This window comes from Manis javanica, chromosome 8 (genome assembly GCF_040802235.1).
Source record: "Manis javanica isolate MJ-LG chromosome 8, MJ_LKY, whole genome shotgun sequence".
Lineage (NCBI taxonomy): Eukaryota > Metazoa > Chordata > Mammalia > Pholidota > Manidae > Manis > Manis javanica.
The window spans coordinates 91,055,709-91,076,289 of NC_133163.1; the positions used below are offsets into that span (position 1 = coordinate 91,055,709).

At 50.9% G+C, this 20,581-nt stretch overlaps 1 protein-coding gene across 2 annotated transcripts; it reads left to right on the forward strand.

Moving 5' to 3' along the window:
* The first annotated feature begins 7,820 nt into the window (after positions 1-7,820).
* SPINT1 (serine peptidase inhibitor, Kunitz type 1) lies at positions 7,821-19,165 on the forward strand. 2 transcript variants are annotated; one of them, XM_017641209.3, is made up of 11 exons: positions 7,821-7,989; positions 8,292-8,830; positions 15,159-15,286; positions 15,516-15,654; positions 15,748-15,918; positions 16,092-16,118; positions 16,462-16,587; positions 16,700-16,750; positions 17,494-17,664; positions 17,868-17,915; positions 18,260-19,165. In XM_017641209.3, exons 2-11 carry the CDS (start codon positions 8,371-8,373, stop codon positions 18,475-18,477), a joined length of 1,539 nt encoding a protein of 512 aa, XP_017496698.1. In that variant the 5' UTR covers positions 7,821-7,989; positions 8,292-8,370; the 3' UTR covers positions 18,478-19,165. The 2 variants fall into 2 exon arrangements, with proteins under 2 accessions (XP_017496698.1, XP_017496696.1); XM_017641207.3 differs by having other exon boundaries at positions 7,852-8,082.
* Positions 19,166-20,581: the final 1,416 nt, after the last annotated feature.

The following is a 20,581-nucleotide window of genomic DNA, read 5'->3' on the forward strand; positions in this document are numbered from 1 at the left end:
GCTTAGGGAGGGTGGGGGTCAAAGATCAACAGGCCTTGGTGCTGGGAATGCCAGTCTCCTGCCTCCTTGCTGCCAGTGAGTGGCACTCCTGAGCAGTGCCCCAGCCTCACCTTTCTGCAGTTGCTGGGGCCCAAAGTGATATCAACAGCAGATGAGCAAAGGTCAAGAGGTGCCATGCCTTGGGGGAGGAAGGAGCCCCTGAGTTCTGAGGGGTGTAGGGCTCTGCTCAGGGCTCTCTGACCAGCTGTGGATCAGGACCTGAGTCATACTGACCTGAGAGCCCACGGCAGCCCACCTTCCTGGGACTAGATCCACATGGGCTCAAGAAGCTGCTGTCAGATCCTGCAGGAGCAGAGTCCCTGGCTGTCTGGGGTTTCTGCTCAGCGTGGCACCTCTAGGGGCAGAGGCTCGCCCGGGAGAGCTAGACCAGTGGTTATCTCCAGCCTTTATGGGCCCTGTACCCTCTTGCATCTGGATGGGTCTGTATGTGTGCTGCCTTTAGGAATATGCCAAGGAAGAAGCGTTCCCCTGTCAGTCTGGCCCTGTGTGCCTGAGAAGCCAAATTTATCAAGCTTGTTTCCTGTGCCCAGTCCTCAGAGGCAACTGCTCGGGAAGCTGTGTTCTTCATCGTGTGACTCTCCAGGGACTTGGTCCTTCCTGACACAGAGGAAACCTGCAGACCTAACTTTACCCAGGTATCCAGCACTAACTTTTAGACATACTTGCATTCTAAAGGAAGGGTGTTTTTGTTCGTTTAATTAGTCCTTTGTAACAAACATTTCAAAACTTTTTAGAAAAGTTACAGAGCATTATTTTTTTTTTTAATGAACAGCTCAGAACAAACAAATGAAAAATGAAAGTTTCTCTCCTTTCCCCAGCTCCACTCCCCAGAGGCAATGGCCACCAACAGCTGCTGGTTTTGGTTCTCCTATAATCACGGTGATCCCTTTGTGTAATACAAATTTGTCCATTTTAGGCAGTATCTCTTGTCTCCTCAATATGAAAGATAAAAAATTAACTCCCTCATCCTTTTTATTTTCCACATTCCAATTTTGTTTATGTATTTATTTTTAGGTCTTGTAGTGGTTGCTTATACATGGTAGAGTTTCTTTTTCCAGCGTACCAACTTCCACCATCATACACTGACTCCTAAATGAGAGCTTTAGACAAAGGTGAATAGATGAGTTTTTAATGATGAAATTTTAGGCCATAAGTTAACAGCGTGGGGGAGGTGTTTGAGGGCTGGAGGCCAGGATGATAGCCTGGAAAAGCCCAGACTTTGGAGGAAGGCTGAATCTGAGTCCAAACTCAGCTTTGCCCTTCATTAGACGTTTCACAGCCTCTTTGTGTCTGTTTTCCCATATGCAAAATGGGGCTTGGGGGAGGATTAGGTGAGACAATGCAGCATGACATCCAAAACAGAATCCCTTCTCAGCAGACATCCACTCCCTCTCTTTCTTTCTTTGCGTTCCTGGTGAGATTCTGTCCCCACCAGGCTGGTCCTGGGATTTCTCTTCAGTGGCTTCCTTCTTGGCCCTCTTTGGAAGAGGGTGGTTGAGCAGAAAGAAGTAGGGAGGCCTCCAAAATGTTGCCCATAACCTCAGTTGTTCCTTTGATGACCTGTTACACTCTGATGGAACAGACATTATGATAGTTCCTTCTCTCTTCTGTTTCCTGTCTTCTGAAGGGTTTGGGAGCCCTTTTAGGATCAGAAGAGTCAATGGGTTTTGTTCATTCATTAAACAAAGATTTTATGAGCTCCCCTAGTAGGCTAAGCATTATGCTCAGTACTGGGGTTTGGTGATACAAAAGAGACACCGTCCCTGCTTTCATGGAACTTACAGTGTAAAAATAAACAAACATTGGTCAATTAATCAAACAAATGTAACACTACAACTGTATTTAGTGATCTAAAGAAAAGGTAAGAGGTGCTATGAGAATGTCTAACAAAGGTGTGACCCAGCGAGTGGTAACATTTGAACTGAGTTCTGAAGGACGAATAGGAGTTTATTAGGCAAAGGGGCCAGCAGGAATGGATCTGGCAGAAGGCAGAGTGTATGCAAGGCCCTGTCGCAGGAGGGAGATGGTGAGTACAATAGGCTAAGAGAAGATCAGTGGGGCTGAAACAGAGAAAGCAGAGAGGGAAAAATGAGTCATTAGGCAGAATTTGTGGAGATAATCTACACGGACACCTGTGAGCCATCTTAAGGAGTCAGATCCTAAGAACACTGGGAGTCATCACAAAATGTTCAGCAATGGTGGCCGGGTAGGCTGACATGTTCACATTTAAATTTCCAGAAGATCACCTTGGCTGTTGAATAGAGAGAGGATTAGAGCATGCAGAAGGCCTGGAGGAGATCAGTTAGGAGATCAGTGCTGTAGGGCTTGACTGCAGAACTCATGCTGTCATAGCAAGACGTGGGCAGACGGAGGGTTACTTACGGGGTTAGTTAACAGAACATGGTGATGGACTTAGGACACTTAAATACGCAAACTTCATGGATGCCTACACAGAGACAAAGACAGGCTCATGCATGGAGCTTCTCTGAGCCTGTTCCCTCATCTGTAGACTGGGATTGGTGCAATTCTGCATCAACTACAGCACAGCCCCTGTGAAGCTCAGTGGCACTCAAATGAGTAATGCCCATTATCTACAGTGTGAGACTCCTTATTTACATTCTTTTGTATCAGCATTTAATTTCATGTCACACATCTCTCTGGCCTATGGGTGTCACCATTCACCAGTAAGTTTGCCCTAGATAAGGGAACTCAAAACCCAAGATTAGATGGGAAGAAAAATGTATCAGGACCACAGGGCCACATCAGGGCAGGGAAACCAATGGGGTGCAGGCCTGGGCACAGGTAAGAGCCCTGGAGAGCTACTCACCACATGGCATATGGTTTCCACTAGAGCCAGGGCACTGGGCAAGATGAAAGTCACAGTCTTTTTTTTTTATTAAGGTATCAATGATATACACTCTTATGAAGGTTTCACATGAAAAACAATGTGGTTACTACATTCACCCATATTATCAAGTCCCCCACACACACCCCATTGTAGTCACTGTCCATCAGCGTAGTAAGATGCCACAGAGTCCCTACTTGTCTGTTCTGTGCTACACTGTCTTCCCTGTGACCCCACGCACACCATGTGCACCAATCATAATACCCCACAATTCCCTTCTCCCTCCCTCCCCACCTGCCCTTCCCCACCACTCGCCTTTGATAACGGATAGTCCTTTCTTGGAGTCTATGAGTCTGCTGCTATTTTGTTCCTTCAGTTTTGCTTTGTTGTTATACTCCACAAACTAGGGAAATCATTTGGTACTTGTCTTTCTCTGCCTGGTCTATTTCACTGAACATAATACCCTCTAGCTACATCCATGTTGTTGCAAATGGTAGGATTTGTTTCTTTCTTATAGGTGGATAGTATTCCATTCTGCATGTGTACCACATCTTTATCCATTCATCTACTGATGGACACTTAGGTTGCTTCCTTGGCTATTGTAAATAGTGCTGCAATCAACATAAGGGTACATATGTCTTTTTGAATCTGAGAACTTGTATTCTTTGGGTAAATTCCTAGGAGTGGAATTCCCAGGTCAAATGGTATTTCTATTTTTAGTTTTTGAGGAAACTCCATATTGCTTTCCACAATTGCTGAACTAGTTTACATTCCCTAGTCATGGTCTTTTTGTAACCTAATCTAGGAAGCAATGTCCCAGGACACTTATACTCTGTTCATCAGAAGTCAGTCGCTAGGTCAAGCCACACTCGAGGGGAGGAGGTTACACAAGGGCTGAATCCCAGCAGGTATGGATATTGCTGGCCATTTAGAAGCTACCTATCACACTGGACTATTGTGAGCATTTCTGACATTAGTAGGATTCTTCAAAAATGCTCCTTGCAGGGCTTCAGCAGTATCTGAGAGGACCTGTTTTCTTTACCTAAAGATTAAACCAATGACAGCAGCCTTACCTTGAAAAATATTGCATTATTTTCCCCCAAATTCCCTATCAAAACTCTTTGGTTCTGCATTATTAGGGAACTAGTGGGCTTTTACTCAGATCATTACAACTAAAATTTATTCTCTAAATATATTATCTTCCTGTTTCAGTTTTTATTGCTAAATAATAAACCACCTGGAACAGAGAGAGCAGAGATGGGAAAATGAGCCTTTTAAAGGCTTAAAATAAAACACAGCTATTTGTTTGCTTACAATCCTGCCACCCGGGCAGGGCTTGGCAGGTGCAGCTGGTCTCACTTGTCCTGGGGACTCATTTGGGTCTAAGGATGCAAGATGGCGTCCCGCAGCTGCTCAGCTGGGAACACTGGGAGATAGCTGGACCCCTCTCTCTGCCTGCATAGTCTCTCACCCTGCAGGGGCTGCTCTCTTCAGGTGGCCTCTCTGTCCTACAGGGCAGTCAATCTCCTTTACATCACAACTGGTTCTAACAGGGAAAAATGCAGGCCACAAAGCTGAGGCCAGAAGTCAAAGGCCACACTTCTGCTATGTCCTATTGGCCAAGGCAGGTCACAGATTCAAAGGGTAGGAAAAGATAGATGCTACCTCTTGGTGGGAAGAACAGCGTGCATGCACAGGAACTGAAGGCCCTTCTACCATCTTTGCTAGCCATCTTTGTAAACAACCCATCACACCTACTGTAGAAACCACCAGGCGCCCAACTGAGATAAGACACTCAGTGTTCCTTACCTGACAGCTGTGTTAAGGTAAGTAACCACTTACCTTTTGGTGAAAATATTCAGTGAACCACCCACTCCTAAGAGCAATGGTTGGTACTAGTCATATGGCAAATAGGAACAAAGCCTCAGGTATAAACCCAGGCCTTCTCTTCCCCAAGTTCATAGAGGAAGTATGAGCCACATGGTGGAACTCATCCAGACAATTCCACTTGGGCCTGCAATATACAATTAGAAAACAGTATCATCTGGAAATACTTTGCAGGAAGGCAGTTCAGAATCACGGGCAGGGCCTAACATTGGCAGTCAAGAGACCTGAAGTCTTGAGGTAGCCTCTGCCACCTACTAGGCTCTGTGTCTTTGAATAAATCAAGAGCAGGTGTGTCTGGGCCTCAGTTTCCCATATGTTAGGGAAAGGGCTTTAACTAAGGCCCCAACTGCTCTGATGCTCTCTGCTGCTCCACAGAGCTAATTTTAATAACCAGTCCAGGGAACAGGTGTCTCTGTACACACTGCCAGAGAGGCTCCTGGTGGGGGGGGTCACAGATCCATAGGGCCTGAACAGGTGAAAGGCAGGGCTGGAGGAGGGAGCCTCCTGCAGTGTGCAGGGGGCCTGGAGTCCATCTAGAAGCTGGCACAGAACCCAGAACAAGGGCAGCAGTGGAAATAGACAAGAAGGGATGTATGTGAGCAATTATCAGGGAGCAATTGTCAGCACCTACAGCTGGCTGGATGTTTGCAGGGAAAGCCTACGGAAAGGCAGGGGCGCAGGTATCCCCAGAGGGACTGGGACAGTGAGGCCAGCATCCCAGAGAACGTGGACGGAGAAGCAATTTGGGGATCAGAATGGTGAATGTGGAGGTTGTCATAATGCATCTCTCTCTTCATTATGGAAGCATCCCACACTCACTAAAGAGAACTTGGAAAATGATTTAAAAACTGGAAAGAAACTGTTACCCCATAACCATTCAAATGCCATCACTTTCACCACTTGGGTGAACTGTCTTAGTCTTTTATCCCTTCACGTGTAGTTTTTCTTTTTGGTACATAAGCAGCGGAAGGCAATGGAAAGAGTGTAGTTTTTGATGTCAGCGAGAATTAGGATAAAATTCTGGCTCTGTCACTTTTGGAGGAGTAACATTGATTGAGCATTCATGGTGTCAAATGTTTTATCCGTATTAATTCACTTAACAGTGGTAATAACCCTTTGAAGCCCTACTTCATATACAAAGAAATGAAGACACAGAGGGGCTTAAGGACTTGGGGAAGGTCACACCAGTAGTAAGTGGCAGATGAAAGAGTTAAACCCAGGAGTGTGAGTCTGAAGCCCACACGCTCACTGTTTACACAGACTTACCTCCTACCCTTTATTATGTGACCTTGAACTTCTCTGCAAAGTGGAAACTATTCTCAGAGTTGTGAACATTACCAAGTATATATACATTAAATGCCTGGCACACTGTAAGCATCTCAACTAACGGTGGCTGCTCACCACTTGAAAATGAATTTTTGTTTCACGCAAGTTGAATCTGAGGTGAGGACGGGGCTGCCATCTAGAGTCGGAATTGTGAGTGTAATAAAGCCCAGTGTTTAGGTGCTGAAGCAGTAAGTTGGCCTGCCTGGACCCAATCCCCTAACTCTGTCACCTGTCATATGACTTGACAAGTTAGTTCACCTGTCTGAGCCTGTTTTTTCACCTATAAAATGGGGATTAAAATAGTACCTACTTTCTTGGTTTGTCTGGAATATATGGAGTGATATGTGGGAAGTGATTAGGAAGAGGGTTTGGACATTGTCACTGCTTGGTAAGTGTAGGTTGTTGTACTAGTGTGTATGGTGGTTGTAATGATAAACCTGTGGTAATGTAATGTTAGCACAAGGTAATAATCTCCTGTGTTAAAGGTTCTTGTAGGTATAAGGTATTGGGGGAAGTAGAAATCAAATCATAACAAAACCCTTTCTTCCCAGTAACTGCACAATCATTTGCCTCATTCCAAGCATATGTCCACCATTGTGCCTGGGGTTTTAAACAGAAAATCCAGCGAAGGGGAGACAGATTCCACCCAACACACCCATAATTCGGGCAGTTGGGGGATGTTGCCAGGAAAACGATCGAAGGGCTGGCTACAGGACCTAGTAGATAAAGTGCTCTACGTAAGATATTAGGAAGAATGTTCCCTGTGGGTGAGGTATGTTAAGTCATCATGAAAAGATGTAGAATCTCTTTTTGGGGACAGCATTAATAGGACCAATCTGTTAGGAATGGTCTTTAGTCCTTCACTCAGGAAAAGCAATGAGCTGACTTCAAGAAGCACACAGTTCTGTGAAGGTCATTAACTCAGTTACTTGGTGGGTTGCAACTTCTAGCCTTCCAAGGACGGCATTTCACAGGAAGAGAGTGACCATGGGCAGCCCCTTGGTGGAGATGGGGGGACTGATGCGCGCTGACAGGGTACTCAGCTCCCGCACAGACCTGCAAGGAAATTTAGTTGAGATGAAGAAAGGCCTCAAACAAAATGGAACCACTGCAGGTAAGCAGGGAGGCCTGGACACGGGAAATCGCCTGTTTCTCACTGGCAGAAAAGAGGACCTCCGTGAGCTGGCAAGGGCAGTGTCGCTGGAGCAGGCATTCCGGGTTCCGGTTATCAAAGGTGCAGCCACACAGCATCCGAACTGCTTCCCACCACAAGATGGAAATGATTTCCCGAGGGCGAGATCTTTTGCATCGGGCTTTCCCCCATTTCTCCCCGTACAAGTCACTTCTCAAGACCCTCGGGTCTGGGACTGGGAATTCTAGCGCAGACCAGAAAGGGAAGCCAGTGGCCGCCTCTCCAGGGCGCATGACCCTCGCAGGACTGACTTCGCTGGAACGTCCTGGCCATGTCCGGGCCTCCTAGGATGGACTGCACTTCTGGGGCTCGGGGCCTCCGGCGAGGCTGGACTCAGTGGAGCCGGCGTGCAACAGCCTCCGGGGCGCAGAGCATCAGAGCCTCAGAGCCACTTGGGGAACGAGGCCACAGGGGACGCCGAGGGGTGCTGGGGCCGCAGTCCGGAAGCTCGGCTGGGAAGGGCGGGCCGAGCCTGGGCGGGCGTGGGCAGGGCCGGCGGCCTTGGGGTTAATGTCCGCCCCGCCCTGGCCGCACTGACTCAGTTTCACCAGAAACTACGGGGAGGAAGTGGTCGATCCCCAGCGCACCCCGCACCGGGGAGGAAGCGGCGGCCCGAGCCGCTCGCGAAGCCGGGACCGGAACCTCGGCTGGCCGGGCCCCACCCCGCTCACCTGCGCAGGTAACCGGGGCCCGGGAGCGCGAGGTGGAGGCGGAGGCGGAGCCGGCTCGGAGCATGTTTGGCTCTTTGTTCTGCGCTGGTTCGTGTGTCTGGGTACGTGAGCACCTCAGCCGTCCCTCTGGGCGGCCGACGGGCGGCCGCGTCACGGCAGTGTGCGTGGGAGGGCCGGACCCCCGTGCCGTCTACACTAGCGGGGTACCCGGTGCTCCCCAGCCCTCCCCCTGACTCCTCCCGTCCGGCCGCCTTGCAGTCTCCACGGCTGATCCGGTATGTCTTCTCCTCCGTCGCCTCCCCTCTTTAAGGTCGCAAGCACTCTCGGAGCCCAGAGGCCCACACTGTGAAGGTGACCCCGTAGGGAGGAGGGCGACGGCCCTTGCGAGGATGATGGCCGGCGCCCGCCTCTCCCAGGGCCGCATTCCTGCGGTGGCCATGTGGCTTCTGTGCGCGCTCTGTCCCCTGAGCACCCAGGCCGGGCCGCCTCCCTCGCCCCCCGGGTTGCCCGCGGGAGCCGCCTGCCTGGACCGCTTTACCGCCGGGGTGCCTGCCTTCGTGCTCGACACCGAGGCGTCGGTCAGCAACGGGGCCACCTTCCTGGGCTCCCCCACGGTGCGCCGCGGCTGGGACTGCGTGCGCGCCTGTTGCAACACCCAGAGCTGCAACCTGGCCCTGGTGGAGCTTCAGCCCGACGGCGGGGAGGACGCCATCGCCGCCTGCTTCCTCATGAACTGCCTGTACGAGCAGAACTTCGTGTGCAAGTTCGCGCCCAGGGAGGGCTTCATCAACTACCTCACGCGGGAGGTTTACCGCTCCTATCGGGAGCTGCGGACCCAGGGCTTTGGAGGTAAGGACAAGGGGGCTGGATTGGACAGCTTTGGGGAGACTCAGAAAAGGGGGCTAACATCAGAAAGGAGTTAAGGAGAGTCTCATTCTATGCAGCTCCTTGGAAATAGGTGGTAGAAACAGTAAACAAAGTGAGTAGGGAGAGGTGACATCCTAGAGCCCAGACTCTGGCTCCTGAATTCGGGACCTTGAGTGGGCCGGGGCTCTAGGACGTGTGTATGGGAGATAGGAGGCAGCTCCTTGGGATTCGCAACTTCTAGCCCTGATACCCTGAGTGAGCGAGCCTTCCGGAGGCCGCCTGGTGACTAAATAGGCACCCCTGGCCAAGCACTGCCCTAGGTACCTTGAAGCCTTCTCAGATTCGCCTGGTGAAGGATAGCCCCTTCACTGCTGGGCTTGGGATTGGTTAGCATTTCTCTGCAGCCCCTTTGCCCCAGCTGTTGGCCTTTCGGTGGTCTGGGGAAAACTGCCAGACCCCAGATACTAAAGAACAAGCCTAGACTGGGGTTGACCAAAGGGAGGGGTGGGGGGCTGCAGTGTTGTGGGCATAGCAGCCAGAGGCCCTGGAGTAGGGATGAGGAGGTTGCTGGATGAGTCACCCACTGGTTTGTGTACCTGGTAGGGGAGGGATGTCAGCTGTCCAGGCAGTTGTGTGTGCGTGGTGTGATCCAGCAGAGCTCTTCCTGCTTAGGATGTTGTAGCCAAGCTGTCTGCTCACCTTGTTTACTACCAGGGATAAGGGCAAAGTGGGGCCAGGGCCCCTCTGGAGACCTTCCTTCCCCATTCTCTCCACTTGCTGTTCTAGCCAGGTGGAGCTCTAGGGCAGGGATGGGTCACAACGGATAACCTCTGTGAGCACATCACAGTTTACTGATTTCTGTACCACTCAGCCTCTCACTTAGGCCTCATGATAGGCATTTCTGAAAAGGGTTCTCTTAGTAGTCATCCCACTCTTTAGGTTAGGGAACTGACTCCCAGGTTCAATAATTTACCCAGGATAACACTGCCCATAAATGGGTGACCTAGGAGTCAGCCCCAGGAGGGACCTCCAAAAATCCTGTGCTGTTTTCACACAAGACCACCTTTCTGGGAGAAACCTAGTACCCTGACTCCATATAGCCAAGTGGATAGCAGAACCAGAGACATGGGGAGCTCAGGGGCCCAGGCTGGGCTGGGGCTCAGTCTGGGCGTTGTTTGGGTTCTAGAAAGTGGAGAGAAGACTTTCCTTTCCAATCTTTCCCTTGCTCATCTCTCTCTGTCAGGTTAAGGGCCCACTCTTCTGCATCTCCTTCCTGTAGCTCTTCTGGGTCTCTTGAGGAGGAGTGGGATGGGAATTCCGGGAAGGGGGCACCATCTCTGGGCCGGCTGGGCCACCAAGTCCTCTTAGGCCAGTGCCTGAGCCTGTTCCACGAGGAAGTGGTGGCGAGTGTAGGTGGTGTTGATTCTAATTGACCTGCCTGTGCCCTTGGTGCTGACAGAAGCCCTCTGGGAGGCCCACTGCAGGGTCAGGGCCTGGAACTCAGGGCCAGTCAAGGAGCAGAGCTGGATGGCTCCACATGGTTTTGGGACCAGCCTTCCTCATCTGGAGGCTCTCACCCCCAGAGGGGCCTGTTTGGCACAAGACAGGGTGGAGCGGGAACTTGCTGGGGTATTTAGGAACTTGGGTAGGGCTTGAACTGAGTGTGAGCTCCAGGCCATTTTCAGGGCACTGCAGTGCTTTGTGTGTGTGTGTGTGGAGGGGTTGCTCTGTGCTTGTCGAAGAATCCGTTCTCAGCTGAGCCCAGCTAGAGAGGTTGGAGGTGGGTAAAAGCAGGGTAAAGCCATCCTGGAAGCGAGGGCAATCTGTGCAGGCAAGGTGGGCGGATCCTCAATGCTTCTAAACCTTTGATTCTCGTGTTGCATAGAGAAATCCTAGTGGCGGGGTCGCTCCCCTTTCCCTGCCGGTGGCCAGGCCAGTCCAGTCCAGTCCAGATTCCAGCAGTGGGAGCACCCTATGCCTCCCTCCTCTCCCCCTCTTTCTGTTGGAGGCGTGGTCTAGGACGTGGAGTTTTTGTTTCCCTGGAGATGCCCTGAGGCCTGGCAGCTGGGGGAAGGGCCGGGTTTATTGCCACTGGCCCTTTGCTCTCTCTGGGTGGGAGGAAGGGAGTGGCAGCTGGCACACCTGCCCCCTTGCTCCCAAATGCGGGGCTTGGGGAGGACTGGCTGTGTGCAGGAGGACACTACCCATCTGGCCAAAGGGCTGGCTCATGCCTGCCTGCCACTGCCATCCTGGGGCCCATGGATTGTCTGCCAGATAGACTGCGAAGTAGTCTGCCTTCTTTCCCTTTTCAGACAGCTGATCACTTTCTTCAGAAATGTCAGGAGGGAGAAACAGGCACCTCCCCACTCACTGTCCCCTTGGCTTTGTCTCTCAGAGGTCACTTCAGGGCCCGCCCCTGTTGGACCCTCTCCTGATTGCCAGCCAAGCCACTGGGGTCTGGGTTGGTTCCTTCCTGCTCTTCTGGTCTTGCTTCCCCTCAATCCCTAGAACCAAGGTCTCCTTTTCTCATTCCTGTAGGCCTCTCCACCTTTTGACATTTTCCCTGGAAGCTACCCCTCCCACCCATTTGCTGTCATTGTGTGTCCCCTGGGCACCCCCCCTTTGGAGAGTGCCCATTGGCTCTGCTTTCTCTGCCTCATCAGAGAGGAATTCCCATGACTCAGCCTCCTGTTATCTGTTCTTATCTCTTTACCTTCTCTCCTTTCTTTGAACTCACTCTTAGGCTTGACAACTCCCCCCTGTAGAGTCTTGATGGAGGGCAGCAGTCATCAAAACTGTAAATGCTCATAACCTCAACACAACTCCACTTGTAGGAATTCATCTTGTGGCTGTGCTTAAACATGTACAAACCAACTTACCAACCAGTTATTCACTGTAGCATTGTTTATGATAACAAAAAATTGGAAACAATTTCAATGTCTGGCAACAAGTCCTATAATTGGTTGCTGTAATGCTGTTTTAATAACAATAATGAACCCTGAGGCAGTATGGTTTAGTCTATAGTAGGGAAAGAAAGACTGTAAATCAAGAAGGGACTGGTAAGTTGGGTAAATAAGTCATAAATGCTGTAACTTCATACAGTGAGTATTATGCAACCCAAAAAAAGGTTCCTCCTAATATATTTTGGAAATCTTTCCATAGCAGCATATTAGGAGGAAAACAAGAAGAACTTGCATGCTTAGAACTTCACTACTGCCTTTCTTGATACACACACACATAAGCTAGTGAGAGCGGTTTCCTCTGGAGAGAGGAACCTGGGGAGTTAAGGAGAAAATGGACTTAATTCTCAATACCCTTTTGTACTTTTTGAATTTCATATCACATATACGTATTAGCTAAGTTAAAGACAAAACCCCCAAGATAGAAGAAAGCAGTCAGAATCATACCTCTGAACAGGTGGGTGACCTGCAACATGGTATTTTGGAAAGAGTGTGAGCTAATGGAGTAGGACTGACCAGGGTTCAAATCCCAGCTCTGCTGTTTAGAAACTGAGTGACCCTGGGCACATCATTTAACCACTGGTGTCAGTTTTCTCACCTGGAAAGAGGGACAAGAATGCAGTTGTGGCAGAATGATTAGGAAGGTAGGTGATGTATATCAGCAGTCAGTAAACTTCTGTAAATGTTCAAATAGTAAATACTTTTAGGCTTTGTGGCCCATACAATCTCTGTTGAAATTACTCGACTCTGCTGTTGTATGAAAGCAGCCGTCTACAATAGGTAAATGAATAAGTGAGGCTGTGTTCAAATATATGGACACAAATTGGAATTTATATACTTTTCACACATCACAAACTATTATTCTTTTGATTTTTTTTCAACCATGTAAAAATATGACAGGTAGTGGGGCCAGGTTTGGTCTACAGGCCATAGTTTGCCCACCCCTGATGGAGATGACATAGGTAAAATACCTCTCATGGTACCCAGCACACATTAAACAAGTAGCGGCTTTGTTAATAAAAATGACTCCAGATCTGTCTCTAACTCTGGCCTCCCTGGAGGTCTTATGTGCAGCTCTACTGCCTATGGTCAGTTCCCCTCTGGATGGTCTTCCCCTCCGGCAAATTCAACCTCTCTGTTACTGAACTGCACATGTTCCCTCTCGATCTGGTTCCCTCCCACCTGTGCCCTGGCTCTTCCTCCCCAGTTCCCAGTGCCCAGCGGGCATGGAGGCCTGAAGTGCCTGTTCAACATTCTTCTCACATCCTCCTTTCCATTCCCCTACCTGTAGTTCAGACCACCCTGTTGCATCTGCCCTGAACTGCTGCACAGGTCCACTTACCCATCTTTCGCTCCATAGATATATAATTCCAAACAGATGGGTAAACAGCTGCTGCCCAGAGCTCAGGAGTGTCCCTGCTGCCCCAGCCCTTGGCCCCTCCCTTAGGACTCCTGGACCTCGGCCCTGCATCCCAGAGGTCAATGTTTGGTGCAGCTTGGCCCCTGGGACTCTATGCCCACTGCTCACAGCCAGTGTCTCTCCCCTTTCTGTACCACCAGTTGTTAAATATGTGAATGCCCCTCCTGCTGTGTTCACAAGCCCTGAGCGAGCAGCCTGGGCTATTGGGGGTCTCTCCCAGCCCAGCTGGTCTCCATGTCCACCTAACCAGTGTTGCAAATTTCCAATACCTTGTTTGGCTCATCATGCTTTCTGCTGCCATTAACAGCACAGTGTATTGTTTCCCACAGCTAAACAAATAAAAACAAACAAAAGAATCAAAACATCCTTCCTCCCTTCTCTGAATGTCCCCTTCCTTGTCTGTGCATGTATTACATAGTGCTTCTTCTTGCTCGGTCTTTTCTCCCATGTGGCTTCATATCTGATCTGTTCAACTGGACTGTGTCCCCTCCAGGGTGGCGCATTAATTCTCTGGCTGCTGAGACAAACTACTATAAACTGGGTGACTTAAAACGACAGAAGTTCGTTGTCTCACAGTTTTGGATACTGGAAGTCTAAAATCTAGCTGTTGGCAGAGCCACTCTCCCTCTGAAGACCTTAAGGAAGGATCTTTCCTTGCCTCGGCTAGCATCTGGCAGCTCCAGGCCTTCCTCTTCCCCGTTGTCACACAGCCTTCTCTTCCTTCACTCTCTTCTCCTCTTCATCTTTTTTTTTTAATAAGGTATCATTGATATACACTCTTATGAAGGTTTCACATGAAAAGCAATGTGGTTACTACATTCACCCGTATTATTGAGTACCCCCCACCCCACTGCAGTCACTGTCCATCAGCATAGTAATATGCCACAGAGTCACTACTTGTCTTCTCTGAGCTACACTGTCTTCCCCGTGACCCCCCCACACCATGTGTGCCAATCATGATACCCCACAATCCCCTTCTCCCTCCCTCCCCACCTGCCTTCCCCAACCCCTTCCCTTTGGTAACCACTAGTCCCTTCTTGGAGTCTATGAGTCTGCTGCTGTTTTGTTCCTTCAGTTTTGCTTCATCCTCTTCATCTTTTATAAAAACATTTTTCATTATATTTAGGGCCTACCCAGCTAATGATCTCATGTGGAGATGTTTAACATAATTAGTTTGGCAAAGACCCTTTTTCCAAATAAGGCCACATTCACAAGTTTTGGAGTTAACATGTAAACCTGTATCTTGGAGGGTAACTGTTCAGCCCCCTAGAGGCAGGAACTCTGCTTTAAGCTCGTCTCTCTCTCCAGCCCCCAACCCCAGGCTGGAGGAAGCCTCAGGCACGGGCACTGTCAGGTTCAGGGAACGAGGGTGCTCCCACGGGACCCCTTGTAAATGGAGACAGAGTCTGAGGTGACAGTCACCTTGCTCCCATGGCCACTCACCCTGGGACACTAAGGCTTTCTGCTTCGCTGCCTGGGAACTCTGTGCTAAAGGCTTCTCAGCAGCCATCCAGGCCAACAGAGTGAGGGGTGATGGTGTTAATTACACATTTACTTATTTGGCTTTTCAAATATATTATTACTTTAACTTCTCAAAGCAGTTAGCACAAGTACCTGCTTATTGTAGAAAATAGAAATAAGGCCCCCATTTATCTAGCTAGCTAATCTATCTAAATAGGATCAGGTGGCACATGCTATTCAGTAATCTGCTTCAGAAAGCAGGTTTTACAACATAAAAATGTCCTCAGTATTTCAAAGATAAAATAGATCTAAATAGAGAGCAATGAGATGATATAGTGTGAGCTCCTGCCTTCACCCGTGGAGATTGCCGAGTCCTAGGGTGGTCTAGGTGTGGCCCATATTGCACCCCACCTCAGGAGAGATCTAGTGTACTCAGTGAGAGTTGACCCTACCTCAACCTTCCCCCCAGGGTCCCGGATCCCCAAGGTCTGGGCAGGCACAGACTTGAAGGTACAGCGCCAGGAACCCGTGGTGTTGAAGGGTGTGGGGAACACGGATTGGCACCTCCTGCAGGGTGACACAGACATCAGGGTAGAGGTGAGATGTTGGGCTGGCCCCCTGACCCCCAGTTCAGCTCTCTAGGGCCCCATTTCCAGTGCCATAAGCCATCCTGTGGGTCCACACAGGGTGGGACGGATAGAAGCTGAGGATACTTTTAATGCCAAGTCCCTCTGCTCTCTCCAGGAGGTGGGTGTGTGGCTAAGAGGGCCCGGGGCAGCCCAAGGGCACCAAAGGGTTCCAGCCTGATGGCTGCTCTTGTGCACAGAGGAATGATCCAGACCAGGTGGAGCTGTGGGGACTTAAAGAAGGTACCTACCTGTTCCAGCTGACAGTGGCTGGCTCCAGTGAGCCAGAGAGCACAGCCAATGTCACGGTCACAGTGCTGTCCACCAAGCAGACAGAAGGTGAGTTCGGTGGGGGGTGGGAGGCAGCACCTGGAGCCATGCCTTGCTGTTGATTGGCCCCACAGGCCCCCTCACAAGCTTTCCTCCCTCCAGAATATTGCCTGGCACCCAGGAAGGTGGGCCGCTGCCGCGGTTCCTTCCCCCGCTGGTACTACAACTCCACAGAACAGGTCTGCAAGAGTTTCACTTATGGAGGGTGCTTGGGCAACAAGAACAACTACCTTCGGGAAGAAGAGTGCAAGCTAGCCTGCCAGGATGTGCAAGGTGGGCCTCTGGGGTGGCTTTGGGCCTCAGGTGACTCTCCCCCAGGGTAGGTGGTTTCGGTCCACCAGTCAGGGAAGTGGGCGTGAGAGTCCCCACTCCCAGGCTCCCCATCAACTACTCCTTGCTGGTGCCTAGCCCTGCCACCCCTCACTTCTCTGGTTTTTCTCTTCCAGGACCCTCCATGGAAAGGCACCATCCAGGTGGGCTTCGCTCCTTTCCCTGGTCCCCCCACCCTTGCCAGGTGTCCAGGCCATATCATGTCCCTGCCCCTAACCAGGCTGCTTTGGGCCAACGCATTCCTACCTCATAGGCTGTGGAAGGGCCACATGCACCCCACCCTTTGCAGCCCAACACCCTCCTTTCAGGATCTGCCCAGTTGGCATGTAGGAATGTTCAGGCAGGGCATGGGAGTGGTGGAAGGGGATCAGGGGACATGCCATGATACTGTGTGGGGGTTGAGAGGACCAAGTAGGTGATAGACTTGGTGCTTGCTCGCTTCTGCTCCATCCTGACCTTCCTCTGCCCGGAACTGTCCCCATGCAGTATGCTCTGGCACTTGTCATTCCACCCAATTCCGCTGTAGCGATGGCTGCTGCATCGACAGCTTCCTGGAGTGTGATGACACTCCCGACTGCCCTGACTCCTCCGATGAGGCCACCTGTGAAAAATGTGAGGCCTGGGATATGGAGGGGCAGTGGGCAGGAGAGGTGGGATCGACTGCTCACCCTGCACCCCAGGAAACCCTTGTTAGACCTGTATCTCTGATCTTTCCTCTTTGCAGACACCAGCGCCTTCGAGGAGCTCCAGAACATCCATTTCCCCAATGACAAAGGTGAGCAGCTCCCAAGGCCCTGGGCCAGGGCAGATGCCAGGCTCTGCCATCTTACTCTCCCCATCGGTGTGCCAGGGGAGGTAGGGGGTTGCTCTGTGTGCCAAGCTGTGGGCAGAAAGAGCCAAAATAGGCTCCTGGGCTTCCTTTTCTGGCTCTGTGTTTCCCAAGCATCAGTCATCCTCTTAACACCTTCAGAAATTTAGCCATGCCCACGTATCACTAAGATGCTGTTTACTTAATATTTTTTGTATGTCAGTTGATTTTTAACTTAATGTATTAAAAAGGAAATTGCCCATCACTACCATAAATGGAAATGCCATTCACTATTGAGACTGACTATTAAAATAAGTATAATAAAACAAAAAGTTTTAGCCAGACATTGTTGCCTGCTAAGGCTCAGACCTGAGCCTTCCTTGTTAACAGTAGACTATGAAGTCCTGGAGAGGAAATTGAGACCCTGACAGAATCAGGAAAGTTGAAAGAAAACTAAAAAGGAAATAGTTGCATGAGTCAGTGTAGGGTGTTTTGGTGCCTAAGATTATTGCCCAAGATTTGTTTTCCTGGCTCTGGCAAGACTCTAGATGGGCCAGATATTTCTAGGTCCCCCAAGGCCCACACTGAGTCCTACTGTCCCTAGTATGAGGCAGCCTGAGGGGTGGCCAGCAGCAGCCCTGTGCAGTCTGGGAATGGTCTGGGGGGGCCCTGTGAACTCATTCACCCCTGTGCCTGCTCCTTCCTCCCAGGGCACTGTGTGGACCTGCCATACACTGGCCTCTGCCTGGAGAGCATCCCACGCTGGTACTACAACCCCTTCAGCGAACGCTGCGCTCGCTTTACCTACGGTGGTTGTTACGGCAACAAGAACAACTTTGAGGAGGAGCAGCAATGTCTTGAGTCCTGTCGTGGCATCTCCAGTGAGCCGGGCAGTGGTGGGGGGGAGACGGGGAGCGGGAAGTCTTAGCTAGAATGCCCAGCTCTGTCCCGAAGCCTGGGCTGGTCACAGCTGGTACTCCCTGGAATGGGGGTGCAGGAGGACGGCAGTGGTAGTCTGGGGCACTAGGAAGCAGCTGGTCTCAGAGCCCTTAGTATTGACTTGTCTCTCCCCATCGTTTTGTAGAGAAGGATGTGTTTGGTCTGCGGCGGGAAAGCTCCATTCCCAACGTAGGTAAGCTCTGGTCTGCCCTGTCACCAATGAGTAGCTGTCAACTCAAGAACCCACAGGATGGGTTGTGACTGCCTAAACCTGTGTTGAGGGGGATCCAAGGCTGGCTAAAGGGACAGTGTTCCACAATCAGCAATACTTGCCATGGGCAGGGGAGGAAGGGACAATAAGGTGCGTGACAGATGTTTGCCGTCAGAGCTCCTGATGGAGCCGTTCAGCCGCCCTTGTGCTAGAGGTCCTTCCACACCAGGCATGCATTTGACTTGGCCCTCTCTTTACCAAGTAGGGGTGGGCATCAGAACTGAGCAGGCCCTGGGAACCCCTCATGAGCCCCCTTCTTCCCCTAGGCTCCATGGAGGTGGCCATTGCAGTGCTCCTGGCCACCTGCATTGTGGTGGTAGTGGCTATCCTGGGTTACTGCTTCTTCAAGAACCAGAGAAAGGGCTTCCACAGATACCGCCACCGCCACCACGATCCCCAGCCCCCTACCCCTGCCAGCTCCACAGTCTCCACCACCGAGGACACGGAGCACCTGGTCTATAACCACACGACGCGACCCCTCTGACCCTGGGGCTGCCCTGACCCTCCGGCTGGGCTCTTGCCATCTCTCACCTGGCCTTGCTTCCTCCTTGGGGACAGAGGCCTGAGCGAGGAAGACTGGGAGCAGAGTCCTCAGAGGCCCACCCTGCCTCTGAGGCCCACCCTGCCTCCGAGGCCAAGGCTCTAGCCCCTCCCTCGGTTGTCTCCGACAAGCTCAGGCCTCCTGCTCCTGAGAAAGCTCTGGGATCTGGGAGGAGCAGAAAACCTTTGATCCCAGGATCCCACACACAGATGGACCTGTCTGCCTAGGATTTCAGGGGAAGTTTGAGTTTCCTGTTCAGAGCTGCTTGCCCCACCCCCAGGGCACTGGGAAGGGGCTGAGGTGGTATCAGAAGCTGGCCCTCCCTCTTTGCACCATCCAGGGCTGGGAGGAAGGGGCCTCCCTGTATATTTTCTGCTGTACAGAGTTGCTTTTTGTTTATTTAATGCCATGGGTGTAGGTGAGAGGAGCAGCAAGTGGCCATGTAGCCTCTGCCACTTGTTCCCTCCCCGTAAAGAGTGAACCTCGATCTGGTCTAGCCCAGCACAAAGAGCCAGACCCCCACAACCTCCCTACAACTCGAGGGCTCTCCGGCATCACACTCCCAACCCGCTCCCATACTTCTCACAGCCCCCAGTCCACCCCCAGTGTAATAAAACGGTTTGTCCTGTGAGGCTTCTGTCTGTGCTGTGGCCCGGAAAGGACCGAGCTGCTTGGAGCGGGGGAGGTGGGACCGCCCTGTCCAACTGGTTCAGGCTTTGGCCACCTGGTTTAGCAGGTTTTCCCACCCTTCCCTAAACTGCCCCAGCCCCTGCGGGTGGAGAGAAATACCAGGTTTGACCACCAGAGGGGAGGGGTGAGGGCCATGGGAGTGGCGGCCCAGGGAGACTGCCAGGCTGATAAAGATTACTCTTGGCTTCAGCCTGTCAGCAGGCTTTGTTCAGTAGCTGGAGCAGGTCTTCAGTGCAGTGTGTGGTTGAGTACTGGGGAGGAAGGAAACACAGGCTGGAACTCTGGTTCTTATCTCCACTCCCTGTAGTGTCGGGGTAGGGACAGGAGGCCCGTGTGGCCCAGGTCACTGCTGTCCTCTGCGCACTCACAGATGCCTTGGCTTCTCCATAGGAGTATAGCTACTCTCCAAGTTCTGCACGTCTGCCCAGGAGCCCTGAGTTGAGGTCCTACTCCATCCCACACCCTTCATTTGTTTGAGCCACCTTTTGTTTGGTGCCAAAAAAAAAATCCCTTTAGTTCACTTCTTTATTTATTTAATAAATTATTTATTAAGCTCCTATGCTCCAGGTACCACTAACCATTACAGATTTAGTATTGTCAAGATAAAACATATAGCAAGCATTATGTCATGCTTTACATGTCTCAACTGCCTGCACGGAACCCTGTGTCAAGGCACTGTTACTATCCCATTTTACACATGGGGAAACTGACTCAGCAAAGTTGAGTTCTCAAGGTCCTAGAGCTGGTACTGAAGGACCAGATTCAAACCCTAACATCCAGAGTCTAATCTTAAAACTTAAAAAGAGATACTTTTAGATGATGATAAGTGCTACGAAGAAAAAATGGCAACGTGAGAGGCTAGGGGCTGCTTTTAAACAATTGGAGTGTAACTGATCTTTGAGTCCCAAGTGTACAGCCCAGTGAATTTCCATAACTGCACATCCAGAAGGCAAGTACCCAGATCAAGAAGCAGAACCTTATTAGCATCCCAGGATGGGCCTTCTTTTGATGGGTAACATACTCACCCCTTTGTGTATCTGTTATGCTCAGCCTAGGCCAGCTCCCCATTTCTCACCTTTCAGCCTAAACTCAAGTTCTTATTTCAGAAACCCTCCTTCATACACTCAGGTGGGGGACACTTACTGCTCCACACCCCTGTGTCTACTAATAGGACCCTGAGCATAGAGCACCCTGTTTTCCTTTCCATTTACTTAACTGTCTTCTAGCTAGGTTGTGAGCTGCTGAAGATGGCATCTTAGCTGTCTCTGTCTCCAGCAGCACATTCTCCCTCTGTGACCTTGCTGATTGGTAGTGGTTTGATAAAAGTTGAGTGCTTGGCAGGAGGTGCGGCTCATTG

Excerpts from the sequence above, each read along its gene's own strand:
- SPINT1 (XM_017641209.3), top strand. The coding sequence starts at position 8,371 with ATGATGGCCGGCGCCCGCCTCTCCCAGGGCCGCATTCCTGCGGTGGCC. Across the intron at positions 8,831-15,158 it reads GCGGACCCAGGGCTTTGGAG|GGTCCCGGATCCCCAAGGTC; the intron begins GTAAGGACAAGG and ends CCTTCCCCCCAG. Across the intron at positions 16,751-17,493 it reads CCATTTCCCCAATGACAAAG|GGCACTGTGTGGACCTGCCA; the intron begins GTGAGCAGCTCC and ends CCTTCCTCCCAG.